The 19,962-nt window shown below is 52.7% G+C and overlaps 1 protein-coding gene across 1 annotated transcript; it reads right to left on the reverse strand.

Annotated features, from left to right (window-relative positions):
• Positions 1-8,767: 8,767 nt before the first annotated feature.
• Positions 8,768-16,587, reverse strand: LOC119090979 (isoinhibitor K). The gene is made up of 2 exons (XM_037213707.1): positions 16,482-16,587; positions 8,768-9,329 (listed from the first exon to the last, which is right to left on the reverse strand). The coding sequence occupies exons 1-2, from the start codon at positions 16,561-16,563 to the stop codon at positions 9,148-9,150; spliced, it is 264 nt and encodes an 87-aa protein (XP_037069602.1). The 5' UTR covers positions 16,564-16,587; the 3' UTR covers positions 8,768-9,147.
• Positions 16,588-19,962: the final 3,375 nt, after the last annotated feature.

Consider the following 19,962-nt stretch of genomic DNA (forward strand, 5'->3'; position numbering starts at 1 on the left):
GTGCACTGTTGTGCTGGCGCGGAGCATTATCAATGCAGGCATTAGGCGAAAGCTTGTGCAGGCTTGGAGTATATGCCAACATCCAGACATTTCTGAAGGGGGTTTGGCATGTCTCAAGATGGTAAGGACTCACGGGTGAGTAGCTCCGCCTGCCGGCTCTGGTCGGTTGGGCTGCGGAAGTGCACGTGGCCGTCGCGGCGTTCACCGAGCGTCACCGTCACCGAGGCCGACACCGGGCCCTCTGAGGTCCAACATCACCGACAATTCTGATGCCAGCTGCTCCCACTTTCATCGCCAGCTTCTCAAGCAGATCCTTGGTCACGGCCGTCTCGACTTGGAATTTGTCGTTTTCGCAGTTTTATTTTGGTCGAACATGTCGGTTTTTGGTAAACACGTAATACAAACATGTTTTTAAATTTTGCGTCTCAAACATGAAAAGTAACCTAAAAATCGCATATGTGTAACGTGGCACGTCATATAAGGGACTTACACCGAAGTCGGGGCCCAGCATGCGGGACAGGAAACGGGATGACCGTTTATGTTCTTTGAATGATCATTATTAGTCATTTTTATCTACTCGCTTTCTACTCGTTTTCGCATTTTTCTTCTCCGTCACAAATATCCAGTTTCTTCTAGACGTGGATGATATTATAAGCAGCATTTATATATATATATATATATATATATATATATATATATATATATATATATATATATATATAATAGAACATATATACTATATAACATATATACTATATAACATATATACTATATATATATAACATATATAATAGAACATATATAACAGCACAGAAATATATATAAATAAGCAGCATTTTTCAAAGTAAATTGTTTTGTTTACAACTCGTGAATTGCAAATATTACCTGACTATATCGACAAAAATGTGGTAAAGCAGTTCTAGAGAGTGGAGTGGCGTGGGTCAGTTGGAAAATTGCAAACCATTTTTCGTCAAAGTACAGCGTTTGGGAATTCGTGTCGGGTCTTTTCGACGTTGTAGCCTAATTCTCACATAGCACCAGGAAATATGGCCTTAATTTGAGGTTATTTTCAGCTGGCTTTTTGTAAACTCATAACTTCCTATGTCCATCATGTACAAGAAGGACAAAAGAAAAGGTATTCAAGTTGCATGGTGATGCATGCAGTCGTGTATAGCATATCGCGAAAATTTAAAACCGGAAACATTCCACCTTCAAAACTAGTAGTAAAATATTCTTCTCCCTCTCGGCGAGACCCAATCCACTAAAAAAAGCAAACTTAAGAATGCTGTTGCGTGATGTGGGGAGTTCAGGTAAAGACGCACTTAAGGGTGCAGCAGACGCAGCAGACAGTGCAACAGCAGTCCTTGCATGGTTGACATACTTCGCACACTCCTCCTTCGCACATCACTCCTTACCTTGCCCCACATGCACTATGCGCATTTCGGGTTACACGCGTGGAAAGTAGGCGGCGCCAATGCGACATCATGTTTGAACGCATGGCGTACAGAGACCTCACAAATGGGATATGGATGGCCCGGTTAGCGCTGTGGTAGAACGCTGGACTCCTAATCCGAAGACCCGGCTCGAACCCCAGCAATCCACACAGCGAACCGTGACGCACACGAGACAAACTTCTCAGGGCACTTGAGCGCCTGACGACAGCCAGAAAGTCCGTGGGTTGACCCGGTGGGCAGGTATGAACGGCTCACAAGCGTGATAGCCCAAACTATCATTTTATCGGCAAAATTAACATCTCGTCTCGAGCATCCCGTACAAGAGTGAAGGCGTGCATGGTCTCGTGCATGCTTTTATCGCGCTTTCCCCTGCATACGGCAGGAATAGCAAGCTACCTGCCTATCGTCAGTTACATGAAATAAACAATTCGCAACCAACTTTTGCTGCTGATTAATATGAAAGAGACATAAGAGTACAGTCGCATCTACTTCAACCAAATATATTGTTTTTTCGAAAACGATCGAGCTGAAAATTCACTGACTGTGGCATGCGTCTCCCCCAGGACGTGGGCCGCACACGCTTCACGCATCTTCGTCACTTTTCCTTTCAAGTGTACACATTCACTCACCATCATCCGAGCCCGGCCACTCCCTAGCTGAGACCAAAGGGAAAAAGGTAGCAGATAACAAAACTATGATTTGTAAATTGTACTGGGAAAGGTCAAGAAGGTAACTACTGGTAACTAAGGTATAATGTTGATAAAGAATTACTGGAATAACTTGAGTGTCAAACACAAAGCTTAAATGCTCCTAGCTCGAATGGGAAATTTAAGGCAAAATGAATGCCGGTTCATAGAGGACGTCAAAGCATGCTGTTAAACAGGAGACTTCTTAGGTCGCCTTTGCACACCTAGAGGTACAAGCCACACCATCAGACCCACACTGAGCAGTTAAAAAGGTTGCCAGGTTGTCATGTAGGGTATGCCCCTGCCCCCTTGGTAGGAAAGGGGTTAAGCAAAAGTGTGAGATGTAAGTATAGATTTCACGCTCTTTTTGGCCTTGTAGCAAAATTCACTTCATTCATTCACAAATTAGTTCACAAATTCACAAATTCATCGACAAAACAGTTCCACTTTATAGCCCTATACCACCTGTCGTCCATTAGCCACACATAACCGCCCGCTGTATTCTCTGCACCCGCCGACCGAGTGACTCACCCTCGGTCAGGTGGCGCGCTATTGCATCAGGCAGGCCCGGTCAGCCCGGGTGGGGAATGTGCAGGCGTGGTAAAAGTGAGCTTTTTGTCGTCTGCCAAATTTCTGCAGGAAAAATCGCCGCCAGCAACGTAATGCAATATCACGTGACAAAATGGTTACGAGGTCCATGCCTAGCAACGTCATCAGGAATCAAGTCTACCACCAAAAGCCTCTTTCATCACTGCAATTTTCAATACCATGTACACAACCAAAACGCTCAATCATACTCTGTTCTTCAACAAAGGTCAGAGCAAGTGCTGCTGCAAGGAAAGCAGGCGCACCTGCCCTAGACTAATGAGGTAGCCCAATCACAACACGAGTTTTCTTCCGCGCTCGGGACTTGCTGGGTCCCCACGCTTAAGCTCGATCTACGACTAGATTTATTTTCCTCGACCGCAAAAAAGCAAAGAAGGACCTCGATAGCCAGGGCAGAAGAATGCATGCCAGACTTTGAACCGGTGGCAAGCAGCACTGGGAATGACACTCAATATGCAGGCCTCCTCGAGGCCATGCGCCCTTATGAAAATCATGTGTGGGCGTCGATCCCCATCTCAAACGTCATTCAACTACTCACCATACCTTAGGTATGCTCCAAAACCTGGCGCAACACGTGTTGCCTAGTAGTCGTCTTTCGCTGTTCCCCAACAAGTAAATGGTACCGTAATTAAATTCAAATCAGGCGGCTAGCTTTTTTCTGAACAAGATACTCACCCCTACAGGAGGTGGAAGGTGGCAAAGCAACATCCCTCCCCCCCCCCTACGGTTTTCTTAAAATACTGGTGCGGTATATTTTGAGCCTCCCTCAAATCTTTGGTAGCCTCTGGGGCATCCATTGCGCGCGTGTTGACTACAAACAAGTGTCCCTAGCGACTCCGGTTTCGGAGAAGCGATGTTTTTTTACGAGCATTGCAAGACGATCCAAGACCGGCGGGTGCGGCGGCCTGCAAGTGACGATTCTGCGGACCGCGTTCGGAGGGTTGGCACTGCTACATGAACAAAGTCCCACGTTATAAATGTAGGTTCGAAACATATTAATACGCATGCCATTGCACCAGAGCTAAACAAGGGACACGCCTCCTCATGTTCCATGTCACTGCACTGCATGGTTTCGTATATATGAACGTGCAAAGCTGATCTGGTTTGGTTTTCAGAAAAATTTGACTTTAGACTTGGACTAGTGGGGTCAGTTAACAGAAGGAGGCTTCTTACCAATTGCGAGATCTCCTTAAAGAGAGTTCTCTAGGTTTCTTAGATTGCAAACGCCAAGAACCCCCCCCCCCCCCCCCGCCACCTTACAGTCGGTGTTATGAAAACCGGCGAATGAGGATAAGGAATAAAATTATTGGCTGCGATCCTGTTTTATTCATTTTACACATTCTGGTGTAAACATCTGTATTTCAGATCATGAAAACATCAAATGCTACAGCAAAATGACACATTCTGTTACCAACATCCAAACATTGGCAGACATTCAATCAGCAGGCCAAAAATGTATTTTGCATGCAAACCCCATGTCATCTGTGATGGTGGCTATGCATTATGCAGGAGTATCAATTCAGATTAATTTCTGGGGCACTACCCAATTCCATGTCGGGTCGGGCCAAATCAGTGCTTCCTCCTTTTCCTTACCCAAAATTTGTAGTTGGAAAATACATAAGAAATATATAAGAGAAAGGCAATTTGACACCAAGCCATCTGCTCTTGGTTCTACTTATCGACCATGACCCATGGATGGCTACTTGCCTCTAATCCTACATAAAAATTGACACTCCTGTCATCATTTCACCGCCACACAAACTATGTTGATTTCTACTATCAATGTAGGCTGCATATAAGGCAGGCTGTCTCCTTCACATCTGTACCTAATGTATGTAGTGATTATGCCAAGGGTTCCATCAAGACAATTCTACGATTCAATGTTATCAAAAACGGCAATGAAATATACCATATTAGCATTCATGAAACGTTATGCTCACAAGTGCAAAGAAAATATGCATACGAATGAGCACTGCAGAATGAATGACTTACAAAGCTTTCCTGTTACAGTAGGGGTGCTATCATCACGAAATAGCCAACATTGCCTTAAGAGGCAACCAAACGCCAGCCTCTCACTAATCACACAGGACAACTGGACCACATTACCATAAAACCTCCTGCTATTTGAAGTAAAACGAGACCTGCACCCTCCTCATTGCCTACAGTTGCTACACAACGCCACTCCTCGCGTTCATTGTCCTTTCATGGCCTACATCGGTGACTATCATATAGATTTCCAGCAACCAAGATTCATGTCAGTAAAAGGTTGATCGTGAATAACTGCTTAAATAAGTGTAAAAACATTGATGAAATAATTGCATTCCAAGCAGGGACATAGTTTTTAAAGATGGGTTTGGGGAGCAGTGAAAAATTATACAATGTACCCCCTTAATATTGATGTCTCCCAGATTAGCACACTCCTTCAAAACTTGGACCGAGGTTTGGAGACCTGAACTTAAAGGCAAACTAGGAACGGCCTGATTTGTAGATCTAAATGACCGGTAACCATTCCAAATCAGGACAAGAGCAGACATGGCATGAATTAGCACTTCAGAACCATCGACATCACCTGTCATTCCTCTTTATGAGGAGTGCCATCAGACTTCAGCACCAAACCCATGGTGCTTCAAAGGGGAAGAATGCTGGTCACTTGTGACTGCCGCAGTGAGTCAACAGCCTTTTCGTTGTCTTGAAAAAAGCGGTTTGGATAATCACAGGTCTATTTCTACCTTGATCTGATCATCCCGCTGACTTACCCTGAGCTGTCGACTCCTCTCATCGCTGAGGGCAGGATGCTGAATCGCGGCACCGCCAACGAAGTAAACAAGACCAAAGATTAAACCCTACGCAGGTTTTCATGACACCGCAATGCAAATGCCACTTCCAAAGTACAGTGCATTGAAAGTCACCGCCCACCTGGCATCAGTCATATCGCAACGATGAAGCGTGCTCTTGCGGCCAGATGAATCCTCATATCTAGATCTTTTTTGTATGTTAAACTGTCTGGTTCGGGACACTGAGAGTCGGCTGGTGAAAACAGCCAATCAGCCGCCCAGGTGGGCCATAGGAAATACATTGATTTGCCACCGATATGACACCGAGTCGAGCGACCAACTAGAAATGGCTGAGAGTCGCTTCAACAGTGATAGCTCGCCTGTTCTCTCCATCCCGGGACTGTGCCGAAGCTTAGTTCTCCTGTTCTCTCTGTTCTATAGCTGCATAGCTCGCCTGTTCTCTCCATCCCGGGACCGTGCCGTAGCTTGACGCTGCGCCCGGCGTTACAGCGCAGCTTGGAAATGTTGTCATCTATGTCAACAACTTGTATGTTCGTCAACTTTCAACAGCTAACCGAAGGGTGCGGCATGGGGGAACGAGGCGTGCCACATGGGGCGCAGAGAGGTACCATATGAGGTACAGAGCGTTACCGCACTGGGGCGCCGAGGGGTGCCATATGAGGTACAGAGCGTTACCACATGAGATACAGAGCGTTACCACATGGGGCGCCGAGGGGTACCATATGAGGTACAGAGCGTTACCCCATGAGATACAGGGCGTTGCCACATGGAGTGCCAAGGTGTGCCACATGGGTGATCGTCGGCAGCTTCATCTCGAGGAAGCTGGACTTCGTGACTGGCGAGAATGACGACACGTGGGTCCTCGTCAGCGAGGAGGCCGGGGTGTGTGGTCGAGCCCCGCCACGGAGGAGGTCATGAGTGGTCGAGCCCCGCCACGGAGGAGGTCATGAGGAGCGCGGCCAGATCACGGCCTCACAGTGATTCAGCAGGGAGGCCGGGGTGTGTGGTCGAGCCCCGCCACGAAGGAGGTCATGAGGAGCGCGGCCAGATCACGGCCTCACAGTGATTCAGCAGGGAGGCCGGGGTGTGTGGTCGAGCCCCGCCACGGAGGAGGTCATGAGGAGCGCGGCCAGATCACGGCCTCACAGTGATTCAGCAGGGAGGCCGGGGTGTGTGGTCGAACCCCGCCACGAAGGAGGTCATGAGGAGCGCGGCCAGATCACGGCCTCACAGTGATTCAGCAGGGAGGCCGGGGTGTGTGGTCGAGCCCCGCGGCGGAGGAGGTCATGAGGAGCGCGGCCAGGTCACGGCCTCACAGTGACGCGCACGACTGACTGGAAGACACACGGTTTCGAATGATGCGAACCCAAGCCGAACGGCAGCACGGTTTTTGCACTGATTTGTAATTCGCATTGCTTCCGTGCTGTTTGGTGGGAGCCTGCGCTGCGTTTGTGATGTGCGGCGCGTTGGAACGTGCTCCCCCAGGGCAGGGTTTGCTTGTCGGTATAAGTTCGAGGAAATGAGATCGTATTGACGAGGCATCACGCATTAAGCCGCTCCGGAGAGACGTCCGACAGTTGACAGCATGCTGTTCTGCGGTGGATACCCAGTCACACGACTGTATAGGCGAGGAGCTCCGACTACTGGCTAGTCACACACTCCAGTCATTTTGCAGACAATATGCAAGGGTCAGCATGGCCTGTCATGGTCTGGATAACCAGAACCTGCACGAATGCTGTGTTGTCAGATCTGTACAGCTGCGTCGAACCATTGTTGAAGATGCTATCTAGACAGCAAAACCTGACTCGATGACGTCGACTAGATGGCTCGATGGCGTCGACTAGATGGCTCGATGGCGTCGACTAGATGGCTCGATGGCGTCCGTTTGTTAAGACTGACTGGCATAGGAGGCAGGCTCATGTCATGTCACGTGTTTACTGCGAATGTCATGTCACGCCTTCTACGCCATGTCACGTGTTGTCCTATGTAATGTCACGTGTTTACTACGAATCGTTCCATATGCATGACTTGATGTCTCACTTAATTCAATGGGTTACAAGTTACACGGTAAACACGAAAATGCGGCGATGATGAAGGCACGTTAAGAGCTTGACAAAGGCCTACAAGGTCAGACACAAACCTCTTTTTTTCATTGGTCAAGTTTAAGCCGGCGGCAAGGGTTCCAGGACGAGGCCGCACGATATGAAAACGGCCTACGCGACGCAGAGAGTCGTACAGCGGCGGTTCCAAAGCGTCGGCCACCGCCGAGCCCGTGATACGCTCACTCAACGACCAGATTACGGCGGCCCGCTACCGAGGCATGGAATTCATTCAGAACCCTGAAGACGCCAATGCCATCGCGGCGCGTAACAAGGTCACTGATTCCGCGTCAGCCCAGTGACCTCGCCACCAATGGAGTACGATCTCGACCCCGCACCCCGAGACGATCCTGGCTGCGACATTCGCGGCCGTTTGCACCCGGCCTAGTCGCGGGCGGCGCCCCCACCGCAGACAGAGATATGGGATATGGGGAAAACATGGGCCTGGATAAGGGGTTTGCGGGCTTCGGACGTGAGGTGATGATGAATTTCGTACAGACAAGACAGGATGGAGCTGTGCTTTTGTACTAACTTGGATACGTACCCCCCGCCCCCGGTGTTAGATGATGATGAATTTCGCACAGACAAGGCAGGATGGAGCTGTGCTTTTTGGCTGGTTTGAATATGTGCTCCCCCGGACAGGGACGACCAATGGTCCCTCCCAGCATCTTCACGGACGGCGGGGGAGTCAATATGGAGTTGGAGGTGTTGAGATTGAGGTACGTGGTTTTTGCTTGGATGGGCAAGGATGGTTTCCTCCTGTCGGGATTTAGGATGGGGCCCACCACGGACCACTGAGACAAGCGGATGGGGTCCACCACGGACCACTGAGACACACCGTGGGACAGGGGAGGGTATAGTGAACCACCTCTCACCACCTGCCGCCGTCCATCAACGCAACTTTGAAACCTTCGGGGATCACTGCCGTGCCACTGCAGCTTGATCAGGAGGACGCCGTGGTCAACACTGTCGAAGGATTTTCAAAGATCAAGCGTCGATTTTGCATCTCTGTACCGTGATGAACTGCAGGCCAACTCTGACAAATGGCTAACTAATTCTGATGAACTGACGAGTGACAAACTGTTAGGAGTTCAATATGACAATTTTTGAATGCATCACAAACCACATTATCTGAATGTTTTATAGCCTTCGATGCTGTGAGCAGTGGCACATCGTACAAACAAGCGAGAGAAAAATAACCTTCCGCCAAAATGCAACTCGTTTTCCATGTCACAACATCACAGACAGCCGGCAGCAGCAATTGTACAAAAGTGCTCCCAGCAGCTTAAGAGCAGGTACAAAGCACAAATCAGCATACAAGAACCAGGTACTACATTACGCACCACATACGCACCACCCATCTTACGTGCCGCGTGCGCAGCCAACAGAAACACCCTCGCTCTCGACATCAACCATGCTCTCATTCAACGCGGGCGGCCATGTCGGCCCCGTTGCCCGCCTCCCGCGCCAGATGCTGCCCCGACTCGCCCACTCAACCACGTGCTCTTCAGGGCCCGCCGCAGGCCCGCTGACACTGCTCTCGCCTCACGAAGTTGTTGGTGTTGCCGGCGCAGCCGCCATAGATGAAGCGCTGGCAGACGCCGGTGGCGCGGTTGAAGCCGTATCTCCGGAACAGCGCTCTGCAGGGGCCGCGGATGATACGGAGCCTGCAGACGGAGCTCGGGCTGCCTGCAACGAGACCGGACAGCGTCAGACAGGGTAGGACTGAGCCAGGCCGGACAGCGTCAGATAGGGTAGGACTGAGCCAGGCTGGACAGCGTCAGACAGGGCAGGACTGAGCCAGGCTGGACAGCGTCAGACAGCGTCAGACAGGGCAGGACTGAGCCAGGTCGGACAGCGTCAGACAGCGTCAGACAGGGCGGGACTGAGCCAGGCCGGACAGCGTCAGGCAGGGTGGGACTGAGCCAGGTCGGACAGCGTCAGGCAGGGTGTGACTGAACCAGGCCCGACAGCGCCAGACAGGGTGGGACTGGTCCAGGCCGGACAGCGTCAGACAGGGTAGGACTGGACCCGGCCGTACAACTCCAGACAGAGCATTACTGAACCAGGCCGGACAGCGTCGCGCAGTGTCAGACCGGGTAGGGCTGGACCAGGCCGGACAGCGTCGAACAGTGTCAGACAGGGTAGGACTGGCCAGGCCGGGAAGCGTTAGACAGGGTAACACTGGACCAGGCTGGACAGCGTCAGACAGGGTAGGATTGGATCAGGCCGGACAGCGCCAGACAGGGTAGGGCTAGACCAGGTCGGACAGCGTCGGACAGCGTCGGATGGGTAGGGCTGGGCAAGGCCGGACAGCGCCCAACAGCGTCAGACAGGGTGGGGCTGGACCAAGTGGGATAATGCCGGATGGTGTTGCATGGTGCCGGATGGGGCCGGATGGTGTCGGATGGTGCCGGATGGTGCCGGATGATGCCGGATGGTGTCGCATGGCGCCGGATGGGGCCGGATAGGGCCGGAGAGGGAAGGGCGCCGGACAGAATCGGACGGTGTCGAGGTGCGCTAGGAAGAGTTGGATGTGCTTAGGCGGAGTTGGAAATGTCGGATAACGTTGACAATGTTTGATGGGCTGGGTGAAATCTTAGGAGGCTCCTCGAAGGCCGTGGTAACTTTGATGCAGCCAATCCCCGGCAGTCATGACCGGCCCGGCGGCCCAGTCATGACGTTGGCTTTGCTGCAGGTAATCCCCGACAGTGATGCGGTCCGGCGGCCAAGTCATGACGTTAGCTTTGCTGCAGGTTATCACCGACAGTGATGCGGTCCGGCGGCCCGGTCATGACGTTAGCTTTGCTGCAGGTTATCACCGACAGTGATGCGGTCCGGCGGCCTGGCCATGACGTTAACTTTGTTGCAGGTTATCGCCGACAGTGATGCGGTCCGGCGGCCTGACCGTGACCTACAGCGTAACGTAATGCGCAAGAGCTGCTCCTAGCTATGAAAGGATTGGTTGCAGACAGAAGTGATTGTGACATATCAGGCCTCGATTATAAATGAAAGGAGGCAATTTGCTGACAGTTGGTGATGAAATCGAGATAGGATCTCACCTCCGGTGCTGAAGTTTTGCCTTAAAATAACTTTTCTTCGTATTCGTAATGTTTACAGTGGTCCTGTGCTCTTCGTCAATTTCGTGGGTCTCGGAAGAAACAATCCGCTGCCTGGCACGACGGCAGCTGGGACGCGTATGTGGTTCATGATCTTGTATGCCAACAGGTGTGATCCGCTCAAACTTCTAAAATTAAACGCGTCTGGTGTGGAAGCCTTCAAATTGCCACGAAATATGCAAAACCGGAGTCGCACACAATGGAAGTACGGTTATTTGGTTATTTGGTTATTTCTTTCCAGTCCACGCCCCTGGCCCGATGCGAGTTGTTGACAGAAATGGGAAGGCTAAGTATCCTTGCTCATTCTCTCCCGGTTGGCGTTCCCTGAAAGGTGTTCACTCTGTCGCCTCGGATGTGAACGTGGACATCAGTTCATCATACGTGAAATAGCCACTGAAAGAAACCTTAAAATTGTGCGAGAGTTATACAAAAAGTAACCGTGTTTGGAGCGCTGAAAGGAAGCTAAGATACAATGAAAGAGAGACCGTCGTGAACGACAGTGTACAACAGTGCATGAACCGATTGGGCCGCGTTTTGGCAGCATCTGAAGCGAACAAGTTTTTCTCGTTTTTCGATAAATCGGCACGGGACAAACTGCCGCGTCTGCTGCGCCTACACAACGGGAACCGTGTCAGCCCATTACCGACACGGCCTGTTCCGAGTCCTCCCGAAGACCAAGCTTGCGTGAGGAATGTCAGATACTTGCACCGTCAGAATGGTTGCAACATGCAATCATGTTTGAGGATGGCATTGCAACAGCAGCCCGGCTGCGCATTGCTACAGTTTTTTTCGCGCAAGTTCTTTGACTGAATGGCTTAGAAGTTGAACTGAACTTCTTGCTCGAAATTGATGCATGAATGAGTTGAACACATAATAATGCCAGATAATCCAGGGGCAAATGAATGAAATAATCTTAATTCCGTACCAGGCCTAGCATCTGAACACAGTTTTGCTAACAAAATGATCCTCTGTTGTTTTTCTGTTTCGCTCGCGGTGGCCTCGTGCCGGGCAGCCGGGCCCATGCCGGCGTGCCCTGTTGGACCTCCGGCTGCTCGACGGCCAGTCGTCAACTCCGCACGCGGTGCCCGGGCCTCACAGCGCACAACAGGAACCACGCTCCGATGAGGGCAGCAGCCTCCATCACATCGGCCAGTTGACCTACGTGCCCTCCAGCAGCGGACCGGAACACACGACCGAGCCAAGGAGGTGCGCCTTGCCGCAGGAGGCGACGGTGGCGACCCTGGCGGACGGGTGTGCAAACCACAACCTCGCGACCTTGTGACCGGCTACAGCAACATCGCACTGCGCAGGCAGTGCAAGCACTGTTCGTGCCATCACGGATATCACGGACGTGCATGACTCTGTGCGAGTGTAAAGACATGCACAGCCGTGCAAGTGGGAGCAATAAGGCCTATATTTTCATGCGCTGTACACGAAAAATAGAACGGAAAGTGGCACAGGAACATGGTCTGTGCATCATGCCTATCGTTAACGTCGAGCGTCTTCTCTGGGTATGGATTTCCCCTAAAAGGTGGAAAGGTGTTGGATTAACTAACAACCCGCCTGTTCCGATAGCTTAGATGGTCAGCGCGCCTGTCCTCCAATTCACCCAACCGTGGCGGGATGAGTTCGAGTGGCTTTAGGCGCTCGTCATTGCCTTTGACAAGTATGGCCTGCGGCCGCGATAAAGCTCAGATGACGTCATAGGGCAGGAGGGACCAGGAGCATTGCGGCACGTTAAGCTTTTTCCACTAAATTACGTCGTTGATATGGAATAGCGCGATCGGATGGTAGGGGTTAGGGCTTACACAACAAGCGCTGCTTAGCGTGAGCTCCGATCCCAGAAATCCATCAATTTGAAAAAGCTCGGATTAAATCTTAAAAAACTGTGATTTAAGCCACCAGCAGGCAACCATACGGATCAACGACACGAATCCGCCGGACAGCTAACATGCAGGCCACCTCTCTCGAGACATGCGAATGGAACATCCCAAGATCCGGTAGCAGAGAGGCGAACGAGGCTCCAAAGACGACGAGCCCACAGCCACGCGCCGCCCGGGCCTCTCCCTGCGCGCGAGCGCTGTGGACAGCCGGTGACGGCTCGCCCCGCCGTCGCAGGGCCGCCTCCCAGTCGCTCAGCTCGACCCATCCCACCGCGGCGGCCAGCCGGGCCGGAGGCGGCACGCGCCGCTCCTCCCCGACCGGAAGCTGCAGCACACGACGCATGACCCCACGACATAGGCTCCGCTGCCGTTGGGGGAGGGGAGGGGAGAGGTGCAGCTCCACAAACGGGACGCGGCCGAATGGCCTGGTTATGACCTCAAGGAATGGTATTTGTAAACGCCGGCAGCCTGACGTCACCGAGACTCCGAAGGAAGTCAACATGTGTGCAAGGTGGTGACGGCACCCCACAGTCGCGGTCTGGCGCCTGAGTCATGGATCCTCTGTGCACCGTCAGCACCGGATCACACACCGGGGCCCCCGGAAGCCCTGCTAAAAGGCCTTGTCCGCTGCGTCAGAACAGGACAGCTACAGCCGCTGTTTGGCAGCTACTGCCGTGCGATGGTCAAGACTAGATAATGCGGGTTCAACGCCAGGCAGTTTGATGCATTAACCAGGAGATGGGGGGGGAACTCATGGTGCTTCTGCATGACACGACAATGAACTCGACAACTGTTTAGCGAAATAGGTGGGTTTATAACTGTGGAAGAGAACCTACAGAACATGGCCTGAAGCATGACATTCTTGCACTCAAACAAGAGAATTCCCGTATTAACCACGGGGTGAAACATTTGGCCTTATGCTGTCTCTTCTCATGAACCGATAGATGCAATGTTGAAAAACTAAACCCTGTTGCCGGATAATGACCCTGGGTTTTCGGGATTTTCGTCATCTAGGCAATTGCCGGCTTGGTTTACCACTTGTTCGCCGTTTCTCCACAGCCCCTCGGGGGAGGGGGGGGGGGGGGCGAGCGACAGCGGGCCTCGTCCAGGTCAAAAGCTCGTCGTTTGATCGAACTTCTACAGCTCCGAGCTGTGTGTATTGCAGGCAGGCGGCCATGCTGCCTGTCCCTCCCGTGCCAGGCGGGGGTTGCAGGCAGGCGGCCACGCTGTCTGTCCCTTCCGTTCCAGACGGGGGATGCAGGCAGGCGGCCACGCTGTCTGTCCCTCCCGCTCCAGACGGGGGCTGCAGGCAGGCGGCCATGCTGTCTGTCCTTCCCGTTCCGGACGGGGCCACCTCGTCACCTTGTCCCCATCACTGTCACACTGTGACGGTAATTGGGGGCATAACGTCGGGTAGTTCGTAGGTGGCATCAGTCCTTCAACATCATACTTCAACTTTGGCTCGTGATAGCTGTATTCGGTTCTCCTTACTCAGACTGAAGGTTTTTTTTTACTCAGACTGAAGACTACTTACGACGTAAGCTCGCACGCGCGGTCTTTGATATCATGCAGGTGGTGATAACGCTTATTTCTGTTACGCCCTTCGCCGTCCGACACTGCAAAAGTCGTCTTGCAGGTGTTTATGAAGATCTAGCTGGTCTTTCCACAATTGGTGCAAGGAGATGAGAGGCAGCACGAACTTGGCATTTTCGCTGAATGACAAAGCACACGTGGCGAACCGCACACAAACATAAGTGTTTTAGCAAACGTGCGGTCGATTGACCACAAATGACGATCAGATATGATAAAACAAGCTCACTTATAACTATTGGTATGCTTCTTAAGTGGAAAAGACTGCACTAGACAGCAAAGTTCTCGGTTTAGTAAATATGCTCTTCAATGCGCCATGGTTTGATCACGTCATCGTACTTCATACCAAATAGATTGAGCGCCAATTGGCGGTCATTATATCTGGAAATGGCACTCACGAACGCCAGATCTGAACGCATGGACAATGATATTTTTCTCGGCCTTGATCACCACATGGGTTATGGAATGACAGGATTTTAATAACGTTATTATGGCGTTGTGGGTGCCAAGGTGACCTTGAAATACTCACCCTGGTATACCTTTCCACATTTATGCGGGCATGTAGCTCAGAAACTAGAGGGGCTTGGTCTTAAGAAGGGCAGGATTGTGAACGGCACCGATAGGTCTTCGAATGGCTATTTTAGTTCAAAGCCTTATAAAAACGTACAATACTCGCTTCAAGATGAGACTATTTCCACGCAAAACCGCTACTACAGCATGCGTACAATAAACAAATGTGGTTTCAAAGCATGCCGATTGTTGAAAATGGATCGTGTTTAGATGGTGTCAAGTTGGCTTTGCATGAACTTCAACGTAAGGCTCACTGCAAACGTTTAATCCTCCGATCTGTTTTAGATATACAACAACGATCCCAAAATGCTATCAAATTGTTTCATGGCAAGTAGATATTAAGAATGGCGGCAAAGTTGAAACTGAACGAGAATGGTGGAAATGTTCGGGAAAACGTCATACACATAATCATGGTTTTCGGGAGCTTTGGGATGCCTCTGTACATCCAATAAACAGCAAAGTTGCACCTAAACAGCCAAAGTTCAGCTAAAATCCACTGAAATCGCTCCACGACCTCAGAATCCCACCATCTGCTCAAGTTTCTGGCTTGCGTATCGTTTTACTTCTGAAGCAGATTCATATTCCACATAATTACGCATCTGCCCCCTCATGCGCAAGCTGCATGAAATGCAGACCGCATACGCAAGCGCATACATGCCGGGACGAAATGAGTGGGGGGGGGGGGGGGGCACCAGAGTTTATGCTGATCTTTCCGCCATAAGGAACAACAAAGTGTTGGTTGTGAAAAGGTCGCAATACGTTGCCCGACATTTGCGCGGGTGATCTTTCTCTGTGACGATCAAGGCTGCTGCCACGCATGAGAGGACACGGTATAAAAAGTCAGCCCTTTCACTGTCTGGTGGTTTTAAGGGAGGAGGAGGCACTCAGTGTGACCCGCCGCGGCACCACATGACTGCGCAGTAGGACACTAGACACTAGACACACTAGACACTAGGTGACTCCCAGGTCGTAGGGCACGGTCTCAGCGGACTGACTCTGATTCTGACTCTGACTCTGATTCGCCTGAAACAACCGCGATGCCGACGAACGTGCTGCATCCAGTCTCTCCACAACGCTGATCTTATGCATTGCCATTGGGGGTTAAACGATGGTGACCATTGACACGTCGTCTGAAAACCGTCTCACAGTGTGCAGACACACACGGACACTATCAAATTTGCGCTGACCTGGAATACTTTATTCCGATTTCAACTGACAGCCGCCGGACCTGGGTCATATGGCAAAGATGCTGCGTTCAAACGATCAATTAAAGTCGACCAATTAACGGCCATTGACAAAGAAATTCGTGTTCAGCTTTGGAATTTAGTACTAAACGACGCGAGCTCATCTGATCTCTTGCTCTCGCCTTGCATCGTGATGGTGGGAATAAGTGCATGCGGGGCACCAAATCGAAAACAGCTCGGAACGGCCCTCTGCCCCACTGACTTTCGGACGGTTCGCCGCACCACGCCGAGCTGGTCGGAGCGTCGCCGAGCGACACTCACCGATCAGAGCGTGGCAGAGCGACACTCACCGATCAGAGCGTGGCAGAGCGACACTCACCGATCAGAGTGTGGCCGAACGACACTCACCGATCAGAGCGTAGCCGAATGGCGCTCACCGATCAGAGCGTGGCCGAGCGACACTCAGTGATCAGAGTATGGCCGAGCGGCACTCACCGATCAGAGCGTGGGCATCGTTCAGAGACGGGTTGCCCACGACCAATCCCACCAGCGCCAGGAAGATCACCACCCTACACATCGCGAGCTGCTCTCCGCCCGTGTTGCGGCGCCGGAGCGGGTCAAATGCGGCGCGCCACGGCCGGCGCCGTTTTATAGTTCGGCCGGCGCCGGTATCTCGGCGTGACGTCATCAGACGGGCCCAGCGTGACGTCATCAGACGCCGCCGCCGCCGTCGCCGTCGCTGCCCGTGCGGCCGCCAAACATCGCACCGATGCATGTCTTGCTGCGCACGCATGGCGCCGGATGTTCGGAGGCGGTCTGCCGCTGCCGCCGGCCGCCCTGGACCCAGCGGCCCGAGAGCCGGGCACATTGGGGCGGCAGCTGCGCGGGAGACCCGAGAGGTGGTCACCACGGCGGTCACTGGGCGGCTCGGCGATGCCGTCGCTGGGACGGACCGGCACCGGCGGACTCCCAGGGCACCCGCGCACGCGGCGGTGCTGACGTCACCCAGAGCACTGACGATCGACTCAGGCAATCTCAATCGCCCAGAGCACTGACGAGCGATTCAGGCAATCTCAATCGCCCAGAGCACTGACGAGCGACTCAGGCAATCTCAATCGCCCAGAGCACTGACGAGCGACTCAGGCAATCTCAACCGACGTCAGTGGTGGGTCTGGACACCACTGCGCACCGGCGTAAGGTGGCCCAGGTGATGGGTCAAAAACCCACCGTGCACCCGTGTCGGGCTACCCCTGGACCACCTGGCTAGGCTCTTGGGCTACATTTGCTCACTCATCAGCATACTGGAGCGACCCGAACATTCCACCTTGATATTTGGCTGGGGTACTGCACCGACAGGCAATCGGCCATGATCTCCTAGCTGCAGACCAGGCACGACATTGCTTCAGGGCCGAATTGGTCCGGGCGTGCCGTCGCCCTTTAAACTTTGAGCGTCAACCACGACAGCAACATCCGCTATCCACGCCGCTGAATTCACCGGAGGTCGGGTGATGTCGGCCTACTGTGGCCGGAAAGCACTCTGTTACGTTATTTCAACTGATGCCATGATACAGCCTGACCATTTTCAGTCCCTGAATATCCGGATCAATCTGACGTTAACGTTAACGGTGACGTTAATATCCTAGCGTGGTTCATGCCGTAAACGAGCGGGCTCGCCCGTGACTATCCTGAAGGACCGTGCCCAGGGCCAAAGCTCAAACAGATGGTCGTTCGTGTCTTAGCAATGTCCACACACTGTGTATATGCATGTTGGAGGTCCATACAAACTTTGAGACAGCCATGATCCCACCCCACCCAAAGATAAGAAGTCCACACATGCCGTCACCCCGCCCCACCATAAAGGCATGCATATTTCATGGCCCCGCCCGACCCAAAAGTTACCCACATGCCATCATCCGACCCCCCTAAACGGCGTACACATGCCAACACCCAGCCCCACCTAGAACGCATGCACACGCCACCACCCGCCCCACCCAAAGCGCATGCAAATGCCGCCACCCGCTCCACACAAAGCGCATGTAAATGCCACCACCCGCCCCACCCAAAGCGCATGTAAATGCCACCACCCGCCCCACCCAAAGTGCATGCAAATGCCATCACTCCGCCCCCACCATAAAGGCATACACATGCCATCACCTCGCCCCGCCATAACGCCATGTACATGTCTTTTGTTTGCTACACAATGTGCTGGCGATCCTGGGAAGCAGGCTCTTTGATGCCAACGAGCGCATGTCAGCTATGCGTCTCGCTTAGTTACGTTCAAGGCTGTTGTGCTGAGGCTGCTGCTGCATGGCAGGCTGTGCAGCACGCCGTTGTACAACGCTGTTCCTAAGTCGTGTATAAAAGTAATCGGAATTCCTTGATTGCGGCACATTGCAGCCGTCAGCTGTTTGCTGGCACCAGGCGCACCGGCAGCCACTGAGTGCTGCGCTGCTGGCACCAGGCGCACCGGCAGTCACTGAGTGCTGCGCTGCTGGCACCAGGCGCACCGGCAGCCACTGAGTGCTGCGCAGACACGTGTCATACTGGTGCTTGCGATTCCGCTGTGACTGGGTCAAGGGCTTATTGTCATGGCATGGGCAGCTGCCATTTGAGTTAAGCTGGAACCCGGCCTCGATTCCAGCTAGCGGCTCATGTAAACACACGCGCGCCGTTCGGCGATTCCGAACCATGCGCAGGTTGAAATCCTTTCCCACGAAAGGGCCATCAGTTCAGGAAGAAATTCATGGTCTGAGTCCCAGGTGCTTGTCCACAGTTCGATCTGTCATCGCCTGTTCCATGCTTTTGTGTTTCTGTTTCCCTATCTCGATGTCCGCATCATCGTACCGCGTGTACCGCTCCTGATCCGTGCACCCTCTGCCACTCAGCTAACCTGTCCTGTCTGCGCCCCTGCCAGCGCGCCTGTCCCCGACGCATTCCCCCGTACCTGGTCCTCAGTCGCATTGTCCCTTCCGGTCTTGATTCGAACCTCCCCCAGTTACCCTTGAAAACAGGGTAACTGTCGATTCCTGGAGCGGTCACAACCGGCTCGCTCCGCCAGAGTGCGCGGCTGCACAGCGGTGCCAGAACCTCCACTGGAACGGCGCTGCCCTGCACGCGGCCGGCATGCCACACTGTGGTGGGCCTGCACGCCTCAAGACAGGGGGCCCGCACACCTCGAGTACCCGCACGTCTCGAGACAGAGGGCCCGCACACCCCGAGACAGGAGGCCCGAACACCTCGGGGGCTCTCACGTCTCGAGACAGAGAGCCCGAACACCTTGGGGGCCCGCACATCTCGAGACAGGGGGCCCGAACACTTCGAGGGAGGGGGTCCGAACACTTTGTGACAGGGGGCCCACACCCCCAAAACGTGCGTCATGCGTCAGGCAGCTGCGGGGTGACGCCGGTTAACAATGAGCCGAGTTTTACCCTCCCGACGCAGCGTGCTTGATAGCCCCCCCCCCCCAACCCCATCTTTTTCGAGGACGTCTCCCTAACTGTGCAGCATGTTGCGATGGAATTTGGGCTGCCTTTGCCTCAAACAATTACATTGACCTCGAAGTTCGATGTCTTATTTTGTCACGGCGTCGACCTATGACCGCATCCTATAAGACGTGCGTGGCAAGAAGGTGCAAAATCACAGCCCCGCGATGCGTTATAAGCTTCAGGGGGGCATTAGATCGCTCTGCTTAGTAATTCGGAACGCATCCAGTGGTGATACTCTGTGTTTTTGCGAGGTGAAGTGAAATGAACTCTCAGCAGGTAGTTCGGTGTTCCACACTCATTAATATTCAAGACAGTCTTAAAATGTGGTCATCCATAGTAAATCTCGTGGAAAACTATGGAGTTGATTTAGGTAACCTGGCAGATGCTCTAGATTAAAAGTGGTAAGAATCTGATTGCAGGCACGTGGCGCCAATTGGTGATGAGACGGGCACATTCGCTTTTTGGTGCGGTCCGGTGTCACGAGACAGTAG

This window comes from Pollicipes pollicipes, unplaced genomic scaffold (assembly GCF_011947565.3).
Source record: "Pollicipes pollicipes isolate AB1234 unplaced genomic scaffold, Ppol_2.1 Scaffold_1600;HRSCAF=1878_pilon_pilon_pilon, whole genome shotgun sequence".
Taxonomy (NCBI): domain Eukaryota; kingdom Metazoa; phylum Arthropoda; class Thecostraca; order Pollicipedomorpha; family Pollicipedidae; genus Pollicipes; species Pollicipes pollicipes.

Coding starts and splice junctions, on each gene's coding strand:
- LOC119090979 (XM_037213707.1), bottom strand. CDS start 16,563: ATGTGTAGGGTGGTGATCTTCCTGGCGCTGGTGGGATTGGTCGTGGGC. Junction 9,330..16,481: donor CGATGCCCACGCTCTGATCG/GTGAGTGCCGCT, acceptor GTCTCGTTGCAG/GCAGCCCGAGCTCCGTCTGC.